We start from the raw sequence: 14,817 nt of genomic DNA on the forward strand, positions 1-14,817 counted from the left end.
GCCCAGGTGGCCTAGCGTCAACTCTTCCACACACATGTCTGCTTTCTTTGCATTTCCTTGTTTCTCCAGAAAGGCTTTGCTCGAAGTTGTGTACTCTGAGATCGGTTTGCTATCAGGCTATATCAAAGCCAGGTTGGTGTAGGAATCTTTCGTCTCCATTGTCGAAGGAGCCGTCTTAGCATACACTTGCCATCCATGCTGTTAGCGCACTGGCGGCTTCTCAGCAAGGATCGAGTCTTAGATATCGGTGCGGCCCGGCATTAACTTTAACCATAGTGTCGGCATCACATTCCCCTTACTTTTCGGCATGATAGTTCAGCGTGTTTAATGTATTGCCTCCGAAGCTATGCTTGTCAAGTCACACAACACCGTACACTTAGTACCAGTCTGCCTGTACTCGGGTGCAGATCATGCTCAACCACCTCCACGCACGATCTCGAATACTTGTGCGTTATTCGAGAAAGGAATGAGAGTGGCTGAGTCAACTGTAGTAGATGATTTTGATGAGAAACAAGCTTCACTCGCTAGTGGGTTCACGGGTTCGATAAAACTGCACAAGAACAAGAACAAACACATTTTGTATCGTCATAATTATTCGATCTGTGATTATCATTCTGTCGCATTTCTGTATCGCAAGAACGACGGGTATACTTAACAACCCCACGCTAAAAAGAAAAAGACCAAACATATCCATGTTCAAGAGGCATCACGGTCAACTCGGCCGTCTCGGCCATCCCCAACCCTTTTGCTGCACGAGCGCCGCCTCGTCATCACTATCTTCCCCTAGCCGCTTCGGCGTCAAACCACTCTTCATACTCTCATTACCCTCCGTTATACTCTCCAGACTTTTTTGTCTACCCAGTCCCCTCTCCTCTACCACCACACCATGAGACTGTCTCCTTCCGTGACCCCCCGAGATCTCCACTTCCGAGCCTCTGCGCTCGTAATATGGGTTTGGCTCTGTATGCACGATGACCTCTCTGGTCTCCTTGATTTGGTTCCCTATGGGCGCGAAGCTAACGACGCGGTGCTGGTCTTGATCGCCTGTCGCTTTCGTATCGACGGTGTACGAGGCGAAGCTGGCGAGCTCGTGGACTGAGCCACGTGATTTGCGATGCCCGGCTGTGCCGCCAGTGCGCTGGCCGGAGGTGGATTGATTGGACGATGATCTGAACTCTTGCGCAATGGATGCCATGCCTGTCTTGCGTGACGTGGAGACTGCGATGCGTTTGATGAGGTTGGCCATTGTCATTTCGATGTTGAGTTTGACTAGGTAGGCAAGTGGGTGAAACTGGATATATCTGTAGACGCCGAGTTAATACCGTGGGATAAATGGGCGCATTATGAGACAGGCACATACACAAAAGAGTTTGGGATCGACATAGCGGCGATGATCATGACATCCATAAGGAGTGATACCAGGACGATTTGCTGGTTGAAGCGAACGAGCTTGTTGTATTTGGTGAGGCCGTTGTTGATAAGGTTCTGCTTGACAGTTTTCAGGAAATACCAGTTCAGCGCCGCGTCGGCGATGAGGTAGAGACCCTTTTCAATTCGATCCCAGTACTCGTTGATGAGGTGGTACCTATTGCTTCGTCAGTCCACTGCTCGTTACGGTCAAGTGCGCGGTCTGCACGAGTGTCATTGCCACCACTGCCATGTCAAGAGAGTCCAGCCCATTCTCTAGCTCATTTCGACCATTGATGCAATGTGCTTGGGGAGAAGGCAGCTTACTTGGTGCTGACCTGCAATCGTGCTGGTATCCAGACGTTGAATACGCTGATGTTGATAGCAGTAACGAAGACCGCAGTGCCAATCATGATCCACTTCGATCGCCGTCGATCAGGTACAATAACACGAATACGGTTGATGATGATCTGCAGTAAAAGCTGAACCTGAATACACCACCAAAACAAGATTGTGAAGTAGAACGCAAAACCTAAGATTTGGTCAGTATGAGCTCAAAGTAACATATGCTGCAGCCACCTACTCGGTTTGATATACTTCAACAAATGCAAGTAGCTCTCAAGTCCCATCACGAATGAAACAATAAGTTCCAGCCATATCATCCAAATATACACACTCCTCAATGGTGACCGAGATCCCCTCGTTTGCTTCTGTCCAAGCCATATGGCTACGACGACATTGACTAGTGTCAACGCCCACACGACGGAGGCAATGATGATATCTGCTTTTGTGATGGGCTCGTTCACGTAGGTATCCGAGATAAACGGGCCCCATGGTTGAAAGGAAGGGTCGTCATGATATTCGCCGCTCATGTTGGGTCGGCGTAGAAGAGTGGTGTGTGGTGCGAGGAAGGCCTGACAACGATTGTCGAGAACTTAGCGAACGTTCTGTTGTATGCGATAGGTGACGGGTCGAGAGTGGATCTGAATGACACAAGTAAGGACCCTTCCTTTACCTTTTGGCCAAACCAACTGATCCATAACGGCAGCTAAGGGGATTTCAGGAGATGAAGCGAAGAGTTGACAGACCCTTGAGTCGTAATAAGGTTCAGGAGAAAGTAGCGTAATGGCCCGATGTTCGAGAAGGATTGTTTCAATTCGTTGGGCGTCAAGTTCATGTGGATGTCTGGGAGGCCAAACGACCGATCCTTTAGTTCATCTTGCAACTAAGCCTGTAATAGCAGTATTACTTGACCTAGAATAGAGTGGTACCTGGCCTGACCTGCGTACGGAACGGGATCGCTTTCCTTGGAGCCCTAATGCTTGCTCGGCAAGGATGGGCATCCTTTTCGCGGGGTGATGTGCAAATATTACTACACGCGCTTCGGGTAGATGCATGTAAGTGTTCGGGCGGTTGAGGAACCGCTCCAATCATGATGCCTTGATTGCGACATGGCATCAGCAGATTCTAGGTTTGCAAATCCCTTGATAGTTGGCAGCGGTGAGAGGTGTACCTAGGTGGAAACCAAAGAACTGTTCTGATACGCATCGTGGCGCAACTGGGTGCTGCTTCCAAACTGTAGTGCCTGTCGAGTCTTCTGGTGGCGCTCGAGGAACTTACCGCGTATACGACGGTGTTGAGGGACTAGCCGCTGGCTTATAAGTAGGTGTGGCGACCCTTCCGCGTGTTGTGATTTGCTTATAGACGGCGACCATGGATAACTACAAAGTATAGTTGCAGTGAACTGCATTGCATGAAAATTCATGACCGAGGATACGTAATACCCAGCTCTTTTGCTGCCAGATGTCGCAGACGGCGCACCTTCTGCTTCAGCAGATGATGCGATTGAAGCTTCGCATTCTGACTTCTTCAACAGCTGTGGGGCTACATTGCATCGTTGAAGCCACAACTGTCATGATCAATGCGCTTCCCGGGAGCCCGGATATCCTTCTCTCCTCAGTTTCCAAGATTTCGGTTCAACACACGGCGGTTTTCCATGTTAGCGTCGGTGCGGCCGTGCCATTTGGCGTGGAATGGCGTACCGTGCACCACGTATCTTGTACCTTCTATTGGACAAATGATACCAAGTTCTTTCAGCCTCGAGGCGGCGTCAGCCTTGAAAGGTCTGAGCACCTCCTAACAGTGTCATTAGTTCTGGATGAACGTCGGAGGATTAGCGGGTCCCATCACAAGGAACAGGGCTACGAATGAAACGCGTGCTGGGTAATCTAGACAACATTACCAAGGTCGGACCTGTTTCTCCGAGCGAAAACTCAGCATGCTTCATCACCGTGCGACAAGATCTGTGGAGTCAACATCATGTTTTAATAAGACCGCAGTAGGATCGTGGAAGGCCTTGTCGCTGATCGTTTGGAGTTGGGAAGATTTGCGACATGCGTTAGGTGCGCGGATCCGGGCGATCATCGCCATCTAGGCAGCTCGGCGTTTCGAGACGGTCAATTCTGGCCGGCTCGCAGCTACAATCCAGATCTACCCGACCAAACAATCCATGGATTGGCATCGTGACGGCATAGAGTTTCCTGAGATCGACCAAGATCACATCTAAGAGCGTGGCAAAATCAGCTAAAGATCTAGGGTCGTTATTAAGGTCCCCGACAAACGCCCCCTGCCACACGGTGTGCGCCCCGCATTTTTCTCCACCGGCTATGGACACCTCCGATGCGATTTTAATCACCGAGAATACGACCGTTCTCGTCTACGGTGCACTTGCATTTAACCTCGAGTGAATAACGTTTGGGACTATCAAAAATCATTCCAAACATCTCGACGGTGTAGAGATATAGCGTCGCAATCAGCCACCAAAGGACCTCACGCGTAACCGAATTCTCTGAATGCAGAACACGGGCACTCACATTCCAACTCCGCCATATACCTATTGGATCACCGACTGTTTACACACGGAACCCCCTCTCAAATCCCCTCACTAGGTCTACGCCATGCCTTGAGAAAGGAGAAGTGACATAGCGCTCGCTATCGCTCGCAATCATGGTGTACGCTTTCCGCTCCTGTTTTGACCTATTCTCTTTCCGTCTTTTGGGAATTATGTTAGCATAAGCGAGAGGCTTGGTCTGCTTGTTCAGTCTGCGGTGGTTTGGGTGTGGTAGGTGTTGCGTATGCGTGAAGACTTTCAAAACAAGAGGCACACGTGATAGCCAAGCATGAAAAAAACGTTCGTCCTATTCAACCAACACGACAAGAAGATGTGGCATTTAGTCGTAATTGTGAACGAAAACAGACTGTTTACCCAAGCACATGCGACAGAAGAAAGCAGGGTAAGATCATGGTTTGTAATGTTTTGTTACATTGAGTTTTCTACTTCTACAACATTGTCACATCATGGTATCATCATCTTCGTCCAACTACCCACTCGGTTCTATACTAATACAATATTAGATAGCATGCTTTCCGGTACCACAAGTCTGACCATGGTGCGCATGACCACCGCCATCAAATCTCGACATGAGTCTGCTTCTCTCGGCACCACGCTTGCGGAGCGTCATGTTGGCCCTTGGGATACCCTCAAAGCTGAGCGCATACTTGGCTACTGAGTTGGCGATACTCTGAGTGTTAAGAAGGAAAGCATCTTGAGCAAGGTTGTCAATGTCGTCGCAAGCTTGGTGGTAGCATGCATCGAGCGGTTGACCGGCCTCACCACCAAAAAGCTGTGCTTCCTCCTCTGTCTTCAACTCTTCGGCACCTGTGAACAGACCACCGGAAGGAATACCGTTCTCGAGGAAAGCAGCGTAGTCGGAGCGAAGAGAGAAAAGAGCAGGGACGTGAGGAAGACCGCGCTCCTCGTAGAACTCCTCAAAGTCCTTCTCGATCTTGTCGGATCCAGGAGCACCAGAGAAGTTGAATGCGCTGCCATCGCCGTCGTAGATGCCGAGAACGTAGTTGGGTGAAGCAATCATGTCGAAGTTGAGGTAGGCACGAAGCTTGTTGACCTCAGTTGCGTTACCGCCGAAGGTACCGTTGATGGTCTTCATGTAGTAGAAGGAACCAAGCTTGCCAAACTCTTCTGCGCCCCAGAAACCAAGACGGACGGCATTCTTGAGCTTGAACTTGGTCAAAGCAAGACCAGTCATAAGCGTACCGATGGTACCAGATCCGTCGTCATTGATACCAGGTCCAGCGAACACGGAGTCGGTGTGGCCACCGATCATGAGCACATTGTCGTGGTCACCTTGCTTAGTCTCGGCGATGACATTGTAGTTGGTGCGATTCTCGCGGATGGCATCAATGAAAAGAGTTGCTTCAACTGTGCCATTGCCGAGCTTCGCTAAAAGGCTGTCGCCAGCTTCCTTAGTCATACCAACGACGGGAGCGTAGTCGCCTTCGGCACCAAGAGTGCCAGAAAGAGGTGTGTTGGGTTCGTTGTTGTAAATTGCAGCACCTACCGCACCGGCGGACAGGGCGTTGGCAGCCTTGTCAGCAAATGGACAAGTGCCTCGTGAGATGAGCGCGATCTGACCAGAAACTTCGGCGGGGAAATCTTCAACGGCGCATCCAAGGTTGTTGACCTTGACGAGGTTGGCGGTAACGTCACCGGAAGGGCCGAAGGTCATGTATGAGACAGGAATCTCCTCACCAGCGACGGTGAACTTGGTGGTGGCGGCAGTAAAGAGCTCAACGAAGGGTTGCTTGTACACATCGTAGTACCCGGTTGCCTTGAGTGTTTGGTATAGCCACTCGGTCGTGGCATTGTGTCCAGTGCCACCAAAAGCGCGGTTGCCACCAGCCTCGTCGGCGAAGGTCTGAAGCTGCTGGGAACCCTCAAGCAAGTCCTCAAGCTTGATCTCTTTGATCAGCGCTTTTGGGGAGACGAGCTTCCTGGGAGGACCAGATGGGTGCGGCTTTCCGGGCTTTCCAGGCTTTGCAGAAGGCTTTGGCTTCGCATCGTACTGTGCAAGGACAGGCGCAGCAAGCGCAATGAAGGGAACGAACCTCATCTTGAAGGATAGTAGTAAGATATGAGCGTGAGAGGAGGAAGCTGCCTTGGGATATGTCACAGGTACAGACGGACTCTATATACTATACCTCGTATCCATATAGCAGGCCCAGGAAGCGGACATGGGCCATTGTGTGCTTGCAGAACTAACCAATACAGGCAGCTGCTGTATCAATCGCCGCTCCATTGTCGTTCAGGTACTGCAATTTGGTAAGTCAGGGCATGCAGTGGGCCCATGGAAACGGGTAGCCGGGTGAAGAGCTGGGGCGAAGGCGAGGCGATGGATGAAGGTGTGCTTGGCTGCGCAATGCTGTCTTGCATGAGGAAGGAGAATAGCCGCTTCGCTGGGCGGAGACATCTAGCCCACGGCCGGACGCAACTTGATTGGGAAGGAAGGGACTTTAGATATGGAGCCAAGCCCAGATCCCCACAGCTTCTTCTTGGCGCACCAACGCCACAATCAGAACGAAGTAAACAAGAAGAGGTGATAGCTTTGTTCCGCTACTGAATCCTACGCGGAGAAATGCAAGCTTGGCGGCTAAACCCGGTTTCGTGGCAGGCGAAGATGATCAAAAAAGCAAAACGATGAGCAACGGTGACACCGACGCCGCTATATGCTAAGACTCAGCCGTGACAGGACATTGGTTGCTTGACACTCACTTTGATAGCTTCAATCTACGGGTCCAAAACGTGCGCGTCATTGCGCCAAAGCTCTATGGTAGACCAATCACCATACCAGATGCCGCACCGATACCGATGGAATACAGGCGGGATCGACGTTCATGAGAGACTCTAACCTTATTTCTGCCGCAAGTAGTTTCAGAATGAAGATGCTCTTCGTCTATTTGTCGTATCCCTCCTGCATCTTGACGATGAAGACACCGCGTTCCATAGTGTTGATCAAGATGTGACCACTCTTGAACAATGCATAGCTCGACCATGTGCCGACGAAGTCGACGGTACCACCGCCAGGCGTGTTATCGTCCTCTGGGTAGACGTCTGGGCAAATGTAAGCAAGTAAACGATGAGAGCGTAACGTTTGGTTTCACATACCGAAAAAACCAACTTCCCTCACACCAGCACCGGTCGGGTCGTCAGGGATGCTGCGAACATCAAGAACGCGGAATCCGGTGCCATAGTTTGATTGGTAAGCAAAGCCATTCGCGACATACTGGTTGTGGTCGATACCCTTTGCTCCGCTCTTGTACAGTCCAGTCTGCTTGGGCGCACGGAGAGATGAGATATCCCAAATGTACGTGATGGGATGGCCAGGGATAGCAGGGCCAACTTTGTCGTATTCATCATATTCATCGTCGAGCAGAAGAAATTGTTGGTTCATAGGGTCTAGAACATTACCCTGGTGGGTGTATGCTGCACCCTCGTAAGAAGAGTTGGACAGGATGACTGGGGCTTGCTTGTCGGTTACGTCGTAGATTGTAAGAGAATCCTCGTTGTAGCCGTAGCAGATCTCATGGCCCTCAAACTCCTCGTCTGGTCCGCGGTAGATGAGACATTGAGCGTCGTGTACGTAGCCGTCTTCTGATGCACTATTCTTGGTCAATAATATTCTCATCTCCAACATGAAGTCACACTTACCAGCCTGGGCTTGTTGGCTTAGAAGGGTCGGTTATGTCGATGAAGATAATGCCCGACTTGCACTTGTCAGTCCTTGGCTGTGCTCCAACGGCATAGATGAAGTTGGTCTCCGGGTTTGTCACAACGTTGTGGGTCCGGCCATTGGGGAGGCCTTTGAAATGACCAACAAGGTCGCCATTGTTGCTGAACGTCACGGGAGACGCAGGGTCGATGTCGATTAGCTTCTTCATATCGAAAATCTGGATTCCGTGGCCGACCGCCTCGCTGCCAATGATCATGAGGTTGTTCTGGCCACGGATCTCGCGCCATGTACTAGGCGTGGAGTAGGCTGGTAGGCGGCCCAAATATGAGAGCTTGCCCTCCGCAGTTATCTCGGCGAATGCAGCACCGTCTTGTTGTCCGATAGCAACGAACTCACGACCATCCTCTGATGTCCAGCCCCATGACGAAGACCCGACACCGCGAGTGCTACCCAGCTCGGCATGTGACAGGAAGTGGAGCAGATCAATCTGATTGCGTATGTCAACGGTTGGGAATCCAGAACTACGATAGGTGAACTGACATTCTTGCATCGGAAAACATCATTTCCAGTAACAGCAGTGCCGTTTAGGCACTCCACCTTGTCTTTGATCTCAGCGTACTGAGCAGAGTTGTACATGCCCGCAGCTTCCTGACGTGCCCATGACTCCTGGTAAAGGTTAATGCAGGCTCCAAGGAAGCTATGATGTGTTTGTAACCTTCTTGAGGGCCACGTTGTTTTCGTGCCTGATGCCAGAGTCATATAGCTGTGCGGCTCTGAACTCGTCTTTCGGCATTTCCTTTGCCGCCGCAAGGGCGGACAAGGAGAGAAGGGCTGTGCGAAGGTACATTTTGACTGCGACTTGGGCGATGCGCGAGATGCTGATGGATGATTACAGCGGGCTCTTCACGCACTCTTAAATACGTGCTCTCCGACATGGCGGTGCTCGACATGCCAGTATCTATACTGCACCACCTATGGCTAACTCGGCAGGTAGCCACAATACCTGCCCCTTTCGATGCTACCACTCATGTAGTGACCCATCGCAAAAGGTGGTAGAGATCCACGATTGGCAGTCGACAGAGATCATAAGCAACGTGTATATGACGTCGAATGCCGTGCAGGGTATGGCATTGGTGGTGTTAGATGAAGCAAAAGCTTCGAGCAAGGAGCTGTGGACGAGTTAGGAAGGAGGCTTCATCAAGCATATCTTGGCCACCGAGGAAGAGGACAGCGCCCAGAGTGCCAAGATGCAGCTCCGTTGAGCGAAGATAACGACAGGATGAGGTGCTGTCGTCGAACTCTGTGCTAGCACTTGCGCACACGATATCCAGCTGTTCAGTGGCACGCCCTTCGCAGAAAGAACTAAACACCTCTAGGCACGCTAGGAGATAGGAGACCTCTTACACCTGCTGCACATAGCAACAAGAAGAGGTAATTTTTTTAAGAACCTTCTATCTTATACTTTAACGAATAGAGAGTTATCTCCGTAAGGTTTAAATTCTTAGAAACGTTGTTGTTGTGCTGTTGTAAGGTAGTGAAATTGTACATTAAGGGAGCGCGCAGACCACCAGTCCAGTTTTTTCTGCGAAGGGCGTGGTGGGCTGGTTTTGCTTTGTGGAATGACCCAGCCGACAAGGGGCTGTTGGGTCTTGCGCAAAGAACGCACGAGAGCACGACTTTGGGTGATATTAACGCCCCACCTTACCGAGGCATGTTTTGCTTGGCAACCTGGCGGGCGCATAGCTGCTGTGTGGCCTCATCGTATGATCTGCTTACAATCACGTGCAAGTTGCTTTTATAAGGTTCCATCACTGAACGGGTGCTATGGGCTGCTCAGTCGTACGATTGGAAGCCTGCTAGTGCTGAAGTCGGAGTGGGAGGATTAGTGCGTGGATGGATCGGGCCGTAGACGTAGGTACGGCGGCTCAAACTGCGCACTCTAGTACACGTGAGCAGCAGAAATCAACGCCGCGAGAAGCCGGCACTAAGAGATCTGGGATGGTAAAGGCAAATGTTCGATGTTCGGGATGTTTCGCGTTGAAGTTTGCAGGAACCAAGTGGGGATGGCGGGGCAGCGTTGGGCCGTCACTCCGAGCCTGGAACGCGCCTTTTCACTGAACGGCGCGGGTCCCACCATTGCGTCACCAAACAAAACAGTAAACATGGCAGAGTGAGCAATACTGAAGGTGGTTGTTGTAGATGTGAATGGGACCTATGTCCACTAAATCTTCATTACTGAATCTATTTAGTCATTGATGTCGTGAATGTAATCGTAAGCTCCCCTGCAATGGCAAGTAGAGTTGATCAAATGTTCATCTTCCTCAGCTCCCCAGTGTCCGACCAAGCACTTACAACTTGGCCTCTACCTTCTTCAAGCACTCTGGGAACTCCTTCCAGTCGTACATGATGGCAGCGCACTTGGTCTCCTCAGTGAGAAGCTTGGCCATCTCGTCCATCTTCTGTTTGCCCTCTTCGATGCCGTAGATACCAACGTAGCCGATGCACGGAATACCAGCACGCATGGCAGCAGTGGCACCGCTCTTGCTGTCCTCGACGGTGATGGCCTCGGAAGGCTTGACACCTAGCTGCTCAGCAGCGTATAGGTAGATGGCGGGGTCGGGCTTGGACGAAGGAGGGTTGAGTGAGGTGGCTGCGGAGTAGACGTGCTCGGGAGGGAAGAAGTGGGCGATGCCTGCCTTCTCGATGGAAGCGACGACACGGCTCTTGGCGGAAGTAGAGACAACAGACATGGGGTAGCCCTGCTCCTTGAGCTTGTTGAGCTGGTCGGTAACGCCAGGGCACTCGACGGCCTTCTGGCTGAGCTTGAGAGTGACGGCACCGAGTTCCTGCGCGACGAAGTCCTCCATCTCGTCCTCAGGCATGGTGAAGTTGTGCTTCTTCTGCAGACCCTTGAGCATGCCTCGGAAGTTGTGGCCGACAAAGTCCTCGAGCAATGACTCGGCTGTGTAGCGGGCATCGATGTTGTGCTTCTCCATGACCTGGTTGGTGAGGTCGGCGCAGGCCTCGAACGCGAAACGCTCAGACTGGACGAGCGTGTTGTCGCAGTCGAGCATGATGTACTTCGCCTATGCAGGTGTTAGCGGGGTACCGGCGGGGTAGATCTTAGCACGCGAATATTTACCTTGCCCATGGTTGCGGTTGTTTGAGTTGAGTAAGTGGTAGTAGTAGTAGCAGGAGTAGTAGTAGTGTCGATCGACGTCCAAGGAAAGAGTTTGGTAGAGAGAAGTGGGGAATTGAGTGAGAAGATGTAGAAGGCTGGGGTTTTGTTGAGGGAGAAGTAAATAGAGTAGCAGCGCTTGCCAGGTGTCAGGGAAGGGCGGTGCAGCAGGGGAGGGAGGCGCGTTTACGTCATTGGCTGCCCCAGTGGAGCGTGCCCAGTCCATTGGGCGGACGAACGTCGCGGTTGCAGCTTCTCTCACCACTTTCTCTCACCTCGGACCCACTCACTTCCTTAGCCGATCGCGGGGTTACTTTGGCGACAACTCCTTTGCAGCCTGATGGTAAATGCGCATTCACCTAACATTGCACTCTTTTGTAGCGTCTTTCACTACAACCATCACTGCTTCTACGCCCTCGTCTCACCGCCTGTGCATTTCTCTGACGCTGCGCGCCACTGCATTTGATGGTTATGCCACTGCACGCCCACGCCTTGTGCAACCTCCCCTCACGCCAATCAGCTCACCCCGCATAGAGGATTCCCGAAAGTCTAATACGCTTTGCGGTGTGCACAGTGAGTAGTTCCTGCATACAGGCAGTGATGGGCATGCATCCCCGCACACTCCTCAAGGCAGCTATCATTACTTGGAATGCCATCCATTGGCATACGCAAATGTATTTTCAAAAAGAAAGTTTTATTAGGTTCTGCTTATATAATGACAAGACTGCTTCGTCGAATCTATCAACCGCATACTGTATGCCACATTCCCTGGTACGCCGTATGTTAAGGGGCTTGTGTGTCAAGCAATACTCCTGGGGCTACAAGCCTACCATAGAGGCATCCGCCCTATCCTGCGTTAACATGGTAATAATTTAGCAGACTATGAATATCTTCCAGGCACGCTTCTCCCCAATTCTTCCAAGCAGCAATGCTACGCCCCTTGTCCTTACAAGAACTCGTCTGTGTCGTCATCCTTCAATCGCCTACTCCCGGCGCTAACAACAGGGACCATAACCTCCACACCTCTGCCCTGCAAACTATTCTGCACACGTTACAATACGCATTCATCACCAGTTCCGACAGTTGTTCTCGTCGATGTGTTTGTTGTCTGAAGTAGTTCTAGCGTCGGAATGTCTTCGAACTGTGGATTGTTCTGCAAAACACACGTACGAACGACTTTGTACGAGTTGAACGTAATGACATGACCAACGTTCATGTAAATATAGAGATTGCGCAAGCTGGTTAACTTGCGACAAGAGCGAAACAGATTGTTGTACATCCAGAGCCAGGTCCCAGCAAGATCCAGGGTAGTCATGTTCGCTCGACCGTCTATGCCTATCTTTTCGAGGAAAGTAGCGGCAGAGGCACCATGTGAGCCTTGTACACTGAACGTGTTTTTGGAGCTAGGAGTCTTTGGAGCGCTTATACCATCACGAACATGCCAAAGCTGTTGAAGTTCGACATCGACCTTGTGATGGAAGAAAAACAGTAGGTGCATACCTGTACATATGCAACTAGCCAACTGTGGGAAGAATGCATGCCGGACATTACCAAGAGACTTGAGACGGCGATAGCAGAAATGAGTAACAGGAAAGTCGATTTGAAGATTGTTTATAAAGATTGAGATATTTTCGCTAAATATGGGCAACGCCGATGATGCATTATGGTACAAGTAAAGTAATCGTTAAACACTTCATCATGCTAGGACAACATGTTTGCGGTGTCCTATTTCTTAGAGTCCTCCTTGGCCTTCTCAGCCAACTTCGCTGCCTCATCTCCCTTCTTCTGGAGAATGCTCGAGATCTCCGAGATGGTGTCCTTGAAGAGCTTCTGTGCCTCGTCACCGTGCTTCTGAGCAACGTCTTGGAGCTGGCTTAGCTTAGGCATGATTTGGTCGCCGCCAGGGATCTGCTTGAAGTACTGCTCAAAGTCACCACCGAAGCCCGACTCCTTGGCCTTGTTGGCGGCGCTCTTGACGTATGACTCAAGGTCACCAGTATCGCCCTTCTCGACGGCAGACTTGACGCGCTCGTATAGCTCTTGGACGTTTCCGCTCTTCAGCGCATCCGCGTTCTCCTCCACAATCTTCTTGACTTGAGGGTTCTTGTCAAGGTAGGGCTTTGCCTGCTCCATACCCTTATCCCACGCCTCATCGCCCATCTTCTTCAGTTTCTCGACCTTCTCTTGTACGATACTCCTGATCTTCTCGATGTTTGATGCACTCACACCAGTCTTGACGACGTCGCTGATCTGCTTCCATGTCCTGTCGACCTCCTTCTTGGCCTCGGGACCGTACTTGTCGCCGTACTCCTTGAGCTTGTCGATGTTACCGCCGACCTTCTCCCTGAGCTGAGGGTGGTTGTCCATGATCTGTTGTGACGCGTCACCGGCAAGGTCTGCGATGCGGCTCATGTGCTTGGTGATGACGTCCCAAGTCTTGTGTGCGGTAACGAGGCTCATGTCGCCATTGCCGAGAACCCGGCGCATCTCATCGTATGCCTCGGAGACGATCTGGTCAACCTCCTTGCCGTGCTTTGCGCGAATGGCATCGAGGTCGTCAAACGCCGAGTCAACGTAGCCCTTGGCACCGGGGATGAAAGCAGCGTAGCTCTGCGCGGCGTTTCGGAGCCATTGCAGTGCCTCGTTGGGTTCTGGTGTCTGCTCCTTGATCTTCTGTGTGGCTGTGTTGACATAGCTCTTAGCAGTCTTGGAAGCTAACACAACATCGCGAGCGCCTGATTGTCTGTAAAAGATGTAGCCGACTGTAACAGCTGCAAGAGCACCGGAGGCGGCACCGATGGCGGCATGTGAGCCGGCGCCCGCGTTGCCGGAGGTTGCTGACTCGGTAGACTGGAAGCGCGGTTGTTGAGCGCGGAACTGGGGGTTGGGTACCCGCCCAGCTGGACGGCGGGCACAGCGGGCTGCAAAGCGAGCATTCTGGGTTGCTTGTCTTGAGAACATAATTGTGTTGGTATGTGTGTGTTCTTTTCGTTCAATTGATTGGATGAAGAGGTTGGCAAACAATTGGAAGATATTGGGGTGTCTTGCAAAAAGATAGTGTGTGAATGATGAAAGGTCGACAAGGGATCCAGAGCTTTAAGCAGCTGCAAACAAACTGTGAGCTCACAGGAATGACGTCGCCATGATGATGCGTGTCACTAAGCCCTGTGCAGTCCACTAAGCCCGCAAGGGCCGAGAATTCCACTTAACGTCATTGGCCTGTCATTGCACTAAGAATTTAAGCTTAACCTCCCCACCATTTCCCGTGTGAAGGCACGCTAGCGAACAGGTTTCTGGTCATCCCAGCGCTGTAACTAAACGACAATTCACATGCGATCCGAATGGCACAGAGCGCTGCATTCGAACAGACACCGCTGTTTATGCGCGAGAACTTCTTTCTGACTGCAGGAGGTTTATCTTTAACCTTCAACGTTTGGTATTGCAATTTCTTATGTATCCTCTGCACCATTTTGTTCCTTCTCTGGCTATAAAGAGTTGTAGGAAGCTATAAGGAACTCCTCAATCCTCAATTACAATCGTTGCCTTGTTTGAGCTCGAATAGCTCGTCCCGGAGCGACAGTGCTATCGAGTTCTAAGACTATCCCAGCGACCGATTTCTTCGCAACTGGTCGCTCCAGACCCTTG

General features: G+C 51.2%; 5 protein-coding genes across 5 annotated transcripts; all 5 read right to left on the reverse strand.

Annotated features, from left to right (window-relative positions):
* Nucleotides 1-712: 712 nt before the first annotated feature.
* ALTATR162_LOCUS6215 (uncharacterized protein) lies at nucleotides 713-2,279 on the reverse strand (the record flags this gene model as incomplete). Its single annotated transcript, XM_043313836.1, has 4 exons — nucleotides 713-1,301; nucleotides 1,361-1,585; nucleotides 1,735-1,939; nucleotides 1,991-2,279. The coding sequence occupies 4 exons, from the start codon at nucleotides 2,277-2,279 to the stop codon at nucleotides 713-715; spliced, it is 1,308 nt and encodes a 435-aa protein (XP_043169771.1).
* Nucleotides 2,280-4,817: 2,538 nt separating this feature from the next.
* ALTATR162_LOCUS6216 (uncharacterized protein) lies at nucleotides 4,818-6,377 on the reverse strand (the record flags this gene model as incomplete). Its single annotated transcript, XM_043313837.1, has 1 exon — nucleotides 4,818-6,377. The coding sequence occupies one exon, from the start codon at nucleotides 6,375-6,377 to the stop codon at nucleotides 4,818-4,820; it is 1,560 nt and encodes a 519-aa protein (XP_043169772.1).
* An 840-nt stretch (nucleotides 6,378-7,217) lies between these two features.
* ALTATR162_LOCUS6217 (uncharacterized protein) lies at nucleotides 7,218-8,841 on the reverse strand (the record flags this gene model as incomplete). Its single annotated transcript, XM_043313838.1, has 5 exons — nucleotides 7,218-7,375; nucleotides 7,430-7,923; nucleotides 7,973-8,481; nucleotides 8,535-8,660; nucleotides 8,710-8,841. 5 exons carry the CDS (start codon nucleotides 8,839-8,841, stop codon nucleotides 7,218-7,220), a joined length of 1,419 nt encoding a protein of 472 aa, XP_043169773.1.
* Nucleotides 8,842-10,342: 1,501 nt separating this feature from the next.
* On the reverse strand, nucleotides 10,343-11,145 carry ALTATR162_LOCUS6218 (uncharacterized protein; the record flags this gene model as incomplete). The annotated part of the gene is made up of 2 exons (XM_043313839.1): nucleotides 10,343-11,080; nucleotides 11,137-11,145. 2 exons carry the CDS (start codon nucleotides 11,143-11,145, stop codon nucleotides 10,343-10,345), a joined length of 747 nt encoding a protein of 248 aa, XP_043169774.1.
* Nucleotides 11,146-12,897: 1,752 nt separating this feature from the next.
* ALTATR162_LOCUS6219 (uncharacterized protein) lies at nucleotides 12,898-14,133 on the reverse strand (the record flags this gene model as incomplete). The annotated part of the gene is made up of 1 exon (XM_043313840.1): nucleotides 12,898-14,133. The coding sequence occupies one exon, from the start codon at nucleotides 14,131-14,133 to the stop codon at nucleotides 12,898-12,900; it is 1,236 nt and encodes a 411-aa protein (XP_043169775.1).
* Nucleotides 14,134-14,817: the final 684 nt, after the last annotated feature.

Source organism: Alternaria atra (genome assembly GCF_907166805.1).
Source record: "Alternaria atra isolate CS162 genome assembly, contig: 25, whole genome shotgun sequence".
Classification (NCBI taxonomy): domain Eukaryota; kingdom Fungi; phylum Ascomycota; class Dothideomycetes; order Pleosporales; family Pleosporaceae; genus Alternaria; species Alternaria atra.